This window comes from Maniola jurtina, chromosome 9 (genome assembly GCF_905333055.1).
Source record: "Maniola jurtina chromosome 9, ilManJurt1.1, whole genome shotgun sequence".
NCBI lineage: Eukaryota > Metazoa > Arthropoda > Insecta > Lepidoptera > Nymphalidae > Maniola > Maniola jurtina.
The window spans coordinates 5,775,064-5,786,038 of record NC_060037.1 but is presented as its reverse complement, the minus strand read 5'-3'; the positions used below and the strand labels follow the sequence as shown (position 1 = coordinate 5,786,038).

General features: G+C 38.5%; 2 protein-coding genes across 2 annotated transcripts; both read right to left on the bottom strand.

Annotated features, from left to right (window-relative positions):
• Positions 1-1,631: 1,631 nt before the first annotated feature.
• LOC123868217 (pyrimidodiazepine synthase-like) lies at positions 1,632-5,943 on the bottom strand. Its single transcript, XM_045910647.1, has 5 exons — positions 5,685-5,943; positions 4,467-4,634; positions 3,372-3,529; positions 2,616-2,858; positions 1,632-1,859 (listed from the first exon to the last, which is right to left on the bottom strand). Exons 1-5 carry the CDS (start codon positions 5,842-5,844, stop codon positions 1,728-1,730), a joined length of 861 nt encoding a protein of 286 aa, XP_045766603.1. The 5' UTR covers positions 5,845-5,943; the 3' UTR covers positions 1,632-1,727.
• Positions 5,944-6,926: 983 nt separating this feature from the next.
• Positions 6,927-9,999, bottom strand: LOC123868218 (pyrimidodiazepine synthase-like). The gene is made up of 5 exons (XM_045910648.1): positions 9,842-9,999; positions 9,589-9,756; positions 8,958-9,115; positions 7,976-8,221; positions 6,927-7,666 (listed from the first exon to the last, which is right to left on the bottom strand). The coding sequence occupies exons 1-5, from the start codon at positions 9,864-9,866 to the stop codon at positions 7,499-7,501; spliced, it is 765 nt and encodes a 254-aa protein (XP_045766604.1). The 5' UTR covers positions 9,867-9,999; the 3' UTR covers positions 6,927-7,498.
• Positions 10,000-10,975: the final 976 nt, after the last annotated feature.

The window sequence follows — 10,975 nt, the reverse complement described above, 5'->3', positions numbered from 1 at the left end:
TGTATCTACCTACTCGTTATCATTGGTTATCATGTATATTTGGTAGTAGGTACAAACATCTCACAACATTATGATGACTCAAAGTGACTTAGCAATAAAATGGTTACAGAAATGACCTTGCTAATCATGCAAAATCGTAAAAACTTGCTATATCATACACTCAGTCATACCAAAAAAAAAAAAACATCGTCATACTAAGTAATTAGGTTTTAAGTAAAAGTCACAATTATATTGAAAATTCCCTCTGACTGTTGCCACCTTTGGGGTCGATTCGTGTGATGGTGTAGATTGATGGCAGGTAGAACAAATACGACCTTCCAGGCACAGTGGTGAGGGGCGCCAGCCAGGTAACCTCCCAGTGTGCCTGGATGCTGCTGGTCCCTTTTGGATGCGTCCGAGGGGAAGAGCAGTGTTCGGGCCGGTGAGCCCCGGTAACATGGCTGATGATTTCTCTTCGGAGATATTGTTGGCTATGGCTAATGACCTGGCAGGGGGGGAGGTTTCTCCGCGTGTCCCTCTGACTAGCAGAGGGCACAGTGGACGAGGCGTAGGATGGGACGCGGGCGACGTGCGCGTCCCAGGGTTGGGGGACGCACTTCGTTGGTGCCTCCCGGAGGTGCGGTGGTGGGGACCGAGCGGTCCCCGGTGGAGGGTCTGCCTCGGCAGACGTCGCTGGCTGGGTCGCGGTTGTTTGCTACGGCGTTCCGTAACCCAGTCGCCAGGCGACGCGCAGTAGCGCCGCTGGGGTTTAGTGGGTATTCCGGTCGCCTCTCGGCCGGCGAGTCCCACATACCTACCCTGCCTCAGCTGGCTGGCTGCCTCACGGCTGGCTGGCTAGCTTCCGGGGGGGATGCGTAAATGCATTCCCCAGCGTCAACAAAAAAAAAAAGGCACAGGGGTGAGCGCTGTGGTCATATAAGTGAAAGGTCCCGACTCCCAGGTCAGATTCCCGGCAGGGGCGGTTAGGAATTCATATTTTCTAAATGGTCTCATGGTGGTCTGGTGGCAAAGCCGTCCCGCCAAGCGATTTAAGCGTGTAGAAACCAAAGTTGTTTAGGTCTAACAGAAACTGCCATACACCTTCCAAGTTAGCCCGCTTCCATCTTAGACTGCATCATCACTTACCACCAGGTGAGATTGCAGTCAAGGGCTAGGCCGGTTTTTTTATTTAGATACAAGTTATCTGAATTTAAAAAAAAACGGTCAAGTGCGAATAGACTCGCGCACGGAGGGTTTCGTACTCGGGTATTTTTCCGACATTTTGCACGATAAATTAAAAATTATTATGCATAAAAATAAATAAATATCATTCATATGATACGCCACTTCGTAGGTATAGTTAACTTACTTTGAAAACATTTTAATTTTTTTTCTGTGATGTAACCACAAATTCACGGCTTTCGGATTTTTTCTTTACTTGTGCTATTAGCCCTACCTACCTGCCGAAATTTCATGATTCTAGGTCAACGGGAAGTATCCCGTACCCTATAGGTTTTCTTGACAGACACGACAAACGGACAGACAGACAGACAGACAGACAACCAAAGGAACCTATAAGGGTTCCGTTTTTCCTTTTGGGGTACGGAACCCTAATAAATACTTACCTACATATACGAAATAAAACAATAAAATAGGTAACGAAAATAGAATAATGAATTTTATTTCGAGAAAAATTACAACTATACATAGATAAGTATTGGTAAAAAATAAAAATGTTGGTAGGTTATTTAAAAGTCTAGAAGATCGTAGTTAGGAGTGGAGCCCGTTTTGAACGCCTCGTGGAATGCGACCATGACATTGTCTGGAACTAGGTACGGAACAACTGCGGGGTCTTTCTTCATCTTCTCCAGATACGCCGTCTGAAATATAAGTAAGTATATTTTCTCAATAAGATAGGTACATGGATTTTTCAAACGCATTTAGGGGTACACAGTGAAAAAATATGACTTCTGCAAGAAATTGTGGAAGTTACTTGGTAATAGACAACGGGTAGAAAATGGGTAACGAACATAATGTTAAGTTAGGTAAAGGTCAAGAATCTTTACCTAACTGAACATTATGTTCGTTACCCATTTTTAACCGTAACCGACTTGCATTCCGAATTGAATTCGGTGCGTTTTGCCATTTTATTTAACGAAACCAACACTATTTTTTATTTTCACGAAATTAGTTTCATCTAAAAAATCTCATCATCATCTCCAGCTCCCTATAATGCCAGTCCACTACTAAGCACGGGGTTTAGTTAGGCTCTAGGCTACCACTTTGGCCATATGCAAGTTGTCAGACTTCGCACACCTTTGAAAACTCTCAGACATGCTTTTCTCAAGATGGTTTTCCTTCGCCGTTAAAGCAAGTGATATTCTCTCCGAAAGATATATTTATAGTCCACCAGGCTGACTGAGTGCGGATTGGCGTATTTCACACACCTTTGAGATATTCCTATAAGGAGAAATCTCAAGCATATACAGGCTTCCTCGCAATGTTTTCCTTCACTGTTAAAACAAGTGAAAATTGATTATTTAAAACTCATATAACTCGCACAGAAACTTTAGAGGTGCATACCCGGGATCGAACCCTTTCTACAGCTATCATTTCACAGGTAAGCATGCACATACCAGTAATTTAAACTTCTTTGGATCGATTTTCACACGGGGATCCTCTTCCTTGAAGACCAGTAGCCGCTCGAACCACGGCCAGTTCATGTAATCCACGTAGCCAGGCTCATCGCCAGCTAGGTACGGCGAGCCGCGCTCCTTCAGTTGCTCTTGGATGAACTCCAAAGCTTTGTGGAACGCAGAAACTGTCTCCTCTGTGATCGTGTCTGGCGCCTTGATACTTTTCAAGAAAAACGTTACGATCTGGAAATTCAAAACACTCCTTCAGTTCACAGACAATTTGGTGGCCCCGTAGGTAATAATGTAGGTATGTAGTCATGAAACAAACCGACAACGATTAGATTTTGGTTTTTTCAAATCCCACAGGAACTCTTTGCTTTTCCGGGATAAAAAGTATGACCGTTCCCGGGATGTAAGCTAACTCTGTACCTTTGGTCAAAATCGGCTAAACTGTTGGGCCGTGAAAACCTAACAGAAAGACAGACACTATTGCATTTTTTTTTTTCGGATTGAGTGTGCTGCGTAGGCTCTACTGGCCGTTACAGCGTCCCCGGGCGGGGTGGCGAGCGCGAAGCTTCGCCTAGGAGTGAATTTATAATATTACTACATATGGATGTATGCCTAACGTGCGTAGTGATACGCCGCATCTGGAAGCTATTTAACAGAAACACGTAGAAAACAGTAGTGTCACGGCGACACGTCGTCTGCTGCTGCTGCCCGCAGTCGGCTACGGACCTTTATCGTAATAATACTGACCGGTCCCGAGGCTTCAACGATGATTTTATCCATAGCTTTCCTAACCGGATCTTTTGGCAGCAGCGGCCGTTGCGGGTAGACCTCGTCTAAGTACTCTACAGTTATAAGACTCTCGTAAATGCATACACCCTCTTTGATCTCAATTGATGGCACTTTACCTGTAAAGGAAAACACATTTATTTTTTAGGAAAAATACCTATAGTGCCACGCGACAGGTCGAGATGGCAATCGGGGTGGGGCACCTCGCCTCTTACCCCGATTACTATCTCGACCCGATATGCAATTAAGCTCGCACACAGCTGCTGCCTTAAATTGAGTTAGGGATGTAGGTAATGTAATTTGAATTTAGAACATCCCGCACCCGAAGCAAATTATTCTGTTCCTTACAAGGAATTTTTTGTTCATTAACTATTGCTGTCTTGCTTCGACGTATGATGGCGTCCCTTTCACTCGCTAAAAACACGAACCATAGAGTAAAGACTAAAGATTATTGAAAATACCCTCCAAAACTTATCTGCGAAACGTTATATTGTCATGTTATTTAAATTCTAGTCGAGTGGCGACGATGATGGCAGCAGTAATTATTTAACTCCGGAAACTATTAATACTCAAAGTGTAATAAACAATTTGCTCCCAGAAACTTCTAAAGACAGATGGGTGGGTAACTAAATAGTATACGAAGATTTGATTTTATTGTCTCACGAGATGTATTAAATGCGGGGGTAATGCTGCCTTTTCATGGGCGCCCCTAAACCCCGGGCTTCACTCAGGTTTCTAGATGCTACAGCCTCGCTTGAAAATCTTTGTTTTTCCAGTATCAAAACATGAGAAAAGTAGAGTGAGGTGCTTTAAAATATAAAATTTTGTTATGGCTGAGTTCGTTTATCTTTCGCTTTTTATCTGTATTAAAAAAAAAATTGCGCTCGCTGCTCCAGTTTTTTCCTGTATTCTACCTTGCTCAGATAGGTATTTTTCGTGATACATTTTTTTTGTCTGCTGAATTTGGAGTAGACGTTTGAAGTAGGTTGATGTGTTTGTTAAGAATTGGAACAATTTCAGAGAAACTCTGAAAGTTCCTTACAGATACTAGCTTACCAAAAGCACTTTTGCTAGTCAACCATTCAGGTTTCTCTGCCAAATTGATGTTGACGATTTCATAATCAATGTTCTTTGCATTTAGAGCCAGGATAGTGCGTTGTGCAAAGGGGCAAAGTCGCATATTATAAACTCGCAGTTTTCCATTATATGGTGGAAGGGGGTCACCTGTTAGAGGAAAGAAAAATAAACATTATTTTGTAAGTATGTATTTTTAATTAGTTATATTATATTATATCGATTATCGAGTTCCACCTAAAAATTAGGTTAAATAATCGATTCGTAGAAGAGTCGCTTATTCGAATACCGAACTTTTTATCGATTTAACGATTTTAAACATCGATAAAAAATCCCTATCATCGACCACAGACGAACAACCATAAACCAAAAATTGCAACATTGCTAACTTGCTTTGAGGGACTTCGTCTGTGGTGGCATTTGCTGGCGCGCGTGTTGACTTTTTGGAGTGTTTTTTTTTTTGTTAGAAGTGGCCGGTTTTTGTGTTCTGCTGGTGTTTATTGGTGGTGGAACTGACTGGGAAGCGCTCCAAAGGGGCGCCGCGTGTATGTCGGCGGGCGCTGGCACAGACGAAGTCCATACTTTTTTTTTTCCTCTCTCGTCTGGCTTTACAAAGATTAGCCAATGTAAAGTTTGTAGTTATTTGTAACAAGTTAGTTAAACTATACAAGTATGGACCTCGTCTGTGCCGGCGCTCGCCGATATACGCACGGCACCCCCTTATAGCGCTTTCCAGTCAGTTTTAACAAAAAAAAACACTCCAAAAAGGCAGAGCACGCCCGCCAGCTAACACCAACACAGACGAAGTCAAAAGTCCATACTTATAAGTTTCCCTAACTTGTAAATGACTGCAAACTTGACATTGGCTAATCAGTGTAAAGCCAGACGAAAGAAAAAATAAAGAAAAAAAAACTTGCTTGAATGAAAAAAAATCAAAAATGCAATGGATGGAATCTGAATTACGTGTACCTAGGTAAATACAATAGGTAAAAATTTAAATGGTAGACTTTTTTTTAAAAACAACCTTTTAACTTAGATATCTAGGTTCCATACGTCATAAAACGTAGGTACCTATAAGCTCTCGATAGAGAGTAGTATAGTACCTATGTTCCTTGAATCTAAGTAACTATTACGTAGATACTTAGTACATACTAGGTACAGTATTTAAAACAAAGTAATAAATAAACGACAAATACTAACCTCGCTTTAAATGTTTTGTATTGAAATTGATTTTTCCTGCAACAGCTTTAGCCATGGTACGATACGGCAGCACGAATTCCAACAAATGACCAACTGGAGTTAAGATTTTATACGAGCGCATTAATATATGCATTGCGAAACTTAATGTTGTCGTTATCATATTAAGTATGTAAGCTGGGAAGTATTTTGGTAGGTAGTAAATATTTAACAAACACTAATCACTAGTAGGTAGTAAATATTCTAGTAACACTAATTTGAATGACTCATGAAGTCATGACTTAGCATAGTGGTGAAAATATTTTGACCTTGCTAATCATGATAAATTGTAAATCGTTTCGGTTATATACCTACCTCCGTTTGTCTACCAGTAGGTAGGCAAACGGAGGTAGTACTTTAATTATACTTGTCATAACATACAAGTAATAAAAGAGAAAAAAATCGTTTATCCATACCTATCTACTAGTAATAAATACCATTTCACGGCCTCACCCATTAAGCCAATTTTTACGAAATTTGAGATAGTGGTAATACGAAATTTGGGTATATAAGTATAGATCTAGTTTGGATTTTGGAACAGATATTCGCCGTTTATCCCGGAAAATCAATTCCCGCGGGATTTTTGAAAAACCTAAATTCTCAACTAGATAAGGTACCTCGGTGGTACATTATCTAGTTGGTGGTGGTTGTTGTTATCCTTATCAAAATCGGTTCAGTAAACTCACCATACTTAAATAAACACACTTATATACCTACATACGGCTCTTCGGTTATCTAACCATTCTGCGGTTTACTATCATATCTTTGGTTTGACTTGACGACTGATTACAACTCAGTCATTGAACCTATTTTATTTTTCATTGTTATATCTTAAGGTCAATTAATTACACTAGGTACCCATCTACACATCTACCTATGGCCTACGACCACATTGCAAGTTAAAGCATTAACATAAGTTACATTATTATACTAGACACTAGTACACAAATTATAATTATGAATATAAGGCTAATCAAAGGTTAAAATGAAATTGTGCCTTATATACTATCTTTTACTCAGAAAATAATGCAGGTGTACTGCTTACAATTGTTTGCGATAAAATCAAGATCATTTTATCATTATTTATAAAGATAAAATAATCACTATAATTTCTTTCCAAACAATATTTAAGATAAGAACATTATTTAATTTTGTTAAAGTAAATGAAATGGGCTACATTATAAAAGAAATTAAGAAAAGAAAAAGAAAAGTGTATACACTTTATTGCAATTTTTATATAGCTTATCTTATATTATAATAACAATTTATTCACAAAAAATCAAGGAATGATAATTTTTCAGCCAAAATATTGCACTCTCCTAAAACAAAACAAACTTGGCAATTCAAAATCCAAAATGAGTACATAAGTGTTGGTTTCATACACATATCAAAAATCAAGTAAATATTGTACTGCAGCAGAAAAGAAAAGATATTGCTTTGAACCTAAGCACTAATATTTACACCCAAGAAAATGTTTTCCACAAAGGTTTTGGGTATGTTTTGTGATAAGTTTTACTTCAGTGATCAAACCTTCAAATCATTGAGAATTACATCACAGACTGGGAAAAGAATGGTTGACTCCTTTCTGTCAAATCAGCTGTTCTGGATCCGTTCATTTATTGAGTGCTTTTCCATCAGTATCAGCAAATAAACATTTAGGGACAAATGTATAATGATAATGTCTTTCTAATTGCTTATAATTGCAAAGGTAAAGCACAGGTGCCTGTAGTCTGGTCTGCCTGTGGTCATTAAAATGTTTTGAAAATAACTTGGTGTATTTATTCCTTCTTCTTTCTCGGGCGCATGCAGCAAACTGCGCTGGTGTCCAACATATTGTAATCAGCATCACCCTTCAGGCGTGATTCGGTGAACTTGGCATGAGTGTCCGGTGCTAAGGCGTAAGCTTTCACAGCTGGCACATTTTTCATTGCCTCCAAATAGGCAACCTGTAAATTAAGTCAACACTGATTTAGGATGTACATGATAATTTTTTATATGGATTACAAGCAGACACTCGACTGCTAACTAGACTACAATTTCATCCGATGGTAACAAATTAGATATATTGGCTGAAAGGGTTATAAATTATAAATTTTAACAGACTCATGCTTATTATTAATTTCCTAAGCATCAAATTTATTCTTTTAAAAGATATTTATCACAGATAAACTATCATTTATTATCATATCAACATCATAGTCACTAGCGACTAAGTGAAGTAAATAGATTTTTATGGAATGCAAAGAATTACTTACCAGAAGTTCATATTTAGATTTGTCAATTGCAAACTCAGACTTGCCAAGCAATGGGAGAGCTTCAAATCGTTCCAAGAAAGGCCACAGTGTGTAATCAACTAGACCTGGTTCATCACCATGCAGGTACTTGGTACCACGAGACTGGAGCTCCTTTTGCAATAATTCTAAGCCCTTGTGGTAGTTTTCTACCATACTTGGCACCAGGGCTGCAGGGTTAAATGCAGCAGTGTAGTATGCAGATTGAGCCTAAAAAAGTCAATTAAGTTTTTAGAATTTCATCATATCATGATCAACCGACAGAGCACAGGTTTCCGCTCAGAGTGACCTTCTCACTTGGCCATCAACTCTGGCCAAGTGCAGATTGGCTGACTTCACACACTTTCAGAATATTATGGAGAACTCTCAGGCATGCAGGTATCCTCACAATGTTTTCCTTCAATGTTAAAGCAAGTGATATTTATTTAATAATACACAAGTGAGAGGTGTGCACTTTTTAGAATTTAATGAATGTCAATTTATTAACAAAAACTGACAGTGCCTTGTAAAACCTAAAGGCTCCAAGTCCGGCTTCAAGCAATACAGACAAGCAACTGTGACGCTGATAGGCAACACTACTGGTTGCTGTACATTCTTTATACTGGTAATACTGTCGTCACTACAGTGATACAGCCAGCCCGGCTAGCATGGGCAGTAGATAAAAATTATATCCCCCGATTATATCCACTGATGTCATAGAAATCAGTGGATATAATCGGGGATATAATTTTTATCTACTGCCCATGCTAGCCGGGCTGCATTGTCAAAGCATCAGATCCTTGTAAGTATTAAAATATTTGTAATAACATTGCTACAAAAGTATGTACTACTTTTCATGTACAATCAAAATACTAGGTACCTCAAAAATTCACAGTGGTCTTTCCATGCACTTACCACTAAAATACATTTAAACATTTTAAAAAAAAGCTGAAATTAAAAGACATACACTTGCAAACTGCTCCACTAGTAACTTGTCCTGGGCTCTTCTCAGAGGGTCGGAGGCCTGAAGAGGGACATCAGGATACTTTTCATCAAGGTAGACATTGATGATATTACTGTCAAATATACCCTTGCCTTGTTCATACTCCAATGCAGGGACAGTGCCTATATAAAATTAAACAACTGTATAATAAACTCAGTTCTTTAGAATTAGTCAACATTCTAAATAAATGGGCTCATAATTATTAGAAATCCATCCTAATCTATACTTATATGTATTACAAAGAGGTAAAGTTAGTAAGTTTCTTTGTAATCTCTCAAAGAATGCCTAATGAAAAAAATTGGTTTAATTCATAAATTAAGATAGAAAATAGAACTGAAGCAAATAAGTAGGTATAATGGAATGAATATCCCTATATTTTGTTATGCGTTTACTTATATAATTTTTTATTTCAATTAAGTCCCTTTTAATATTTAGTGGAAGTCCCTACAAGACATATGTCCAAGAGTATGCATCTATCGGTTGATAATGGTCATGATGACATTTAATATTTATTACCTAGGATAATATCAATTATAAATGTTTGTACTTAACATAAATATATGAGATGTTGAGATTGGACATTTTGGTTACCTACCTTTCGGACTAAAATTAAATATCCATTCAGGCTTGTGATCCAAGTTAATAAAAACTAAATCGTGCTCTAGTTTTTTAGCGTTGAGAACAAGCACACTTCTTTCAGCGTAGGGGCAAAATCTCATCGCGAACAATCTCAATTTACCGGTATGTGGAGGCAAAACATCACCTGCAAAAAGTTACTTGAGTCACTAAAACTGATAAAGTTAATCTATGGCCATATAATTCTTAAACTAAATGAAGTTGACACTCACCGGCTTGTAAATGTTTTTCGGACATTTTAATAGCTTTTGTTTAAGAAAAGAAAGACAATTTAATTAAAATTCTCGTGAATCGTGATTTCACTCACTCCACTACTATCCACCACAGACAGACCACTGAACGTCTTTGCAGAATGCAGTTTGCACTCAACTTTTTATCACAGCTTTTTTTATAGACCAGGCATGACACAGATATGAACTTATACAAGTATACTAGATAAGGTGTGCCATACAAAATGGCAGTTACTGTTTGTGCCAATTCGAATGGTCCCCGTATTTGACAGTTTTTTTTCTCATCATTAGTGCATTTAGTTCTGAGTACGCTCGATACGCTCCCATGACGCAGACTGCTTGCTATTAGTGCCAAAGTGGTGATAATCAACTTGCTTCAAAAACACGTTGGCAATAGCAAGCCCATTGTCCAGCGTACTTATATTTAGTAAAAAGGTCAGTGGGAGCATGACATAGCCACAGACAAGAGTTCAGAGGCATGTCAGAGGGAAGTAGGGATGTTCGATATATATTATGTCGAAGTTGCCGATGTATCGTTAAAAATCGATAATCGTATAGGAGTTCGATGTACTCGATGGAAGCAGCCTGATCAAGCAAACAATACTTTTCTCAAGTAGGTACGCGACCGACTTTCGGACAGTGTTCGAGATAACTCCAACACCGTCCGAAAGTCGGTCGCGTCAAGCAAAAATATAAAATTGCGTCAATCACGTAGGTAATGTAAATTGTAAATGCCTTGACTCAACCATCAAGCCAAAGAGTATGTAATCACTAATCAAGCAAACATTGTAAACGATCAGAATGCTTGCCCCAAGCAAAAATCTACATGCTTGACCGTCTCAGAGGCCCCTTAGATCTTAACTTTTTAACTGATACTTGCATGTATTTACTTTTTATTCCATACATCAAAAACATCAATGCTTAGTTGAGTAATATACGGAAGGAAGCTCATGCCATGATTATGTCAAGAAAACCTCTACTATTGTGACTAATGACTAATACTTACCTAGCACTACCTACCAGTAGTGCGTAAAGATCCTCATCCCTCATATAAGTTATATGTATGCAAGCATATATTATGTATCTATTTAAGAAATAAAATGCAACAAGTTCTTT

What these genes read in the sequence shown, in the direction of transcription:
- LOC123868217 (XM_045910647.1), bottom strand. Translation starts at nt 5,844, where the DNA reads ATGATAACGACAACATTAAGTTTCGCAATGCATATATTAATGCGCTCG. An exon ending in GACTAGCAAAAGTGCTTTTG is followed by an intron (nt 3,530 to 4,466) that starts GTAAGCTAGTAT and finishes TTTCCTTTACAG; the next exon opens with GTAAAGTGCCATCAATTGAG. An exon ending in TCGTTGAAGCCTCGGGACCG is followed by an intron (nt 2,859 to 3,371) that starts GTCAGTATTATT and finishes TTGAATTTCCAG; the next exon opens with ATCGTAACGTTTTTCTTGAA.
- LOC123868218 (XM_045910648.1), bottom strand. Translation starts at nt 9,866, where the DNA reads ATGTCCGAAAAACATTTACAAGCCG. An exon ending in CGAAAAACATTTACAAGCCG is followed by an intron (nt 9,757 to 9,841) that starts GTGAGTGTCAAC and finishes AACTTTTTGCAG; the next exon opens with GTGATGTTTTGCCTCCACAT. An exon ending in AATCTAAATATGAACTTCTG is followed by an intron (nt 7,667 to 7,975) that starts GTAAGTAATTCT and finishes CTTAATTTACAG; the next exon opens with GTTGCCTATTTGGAGGCAAT.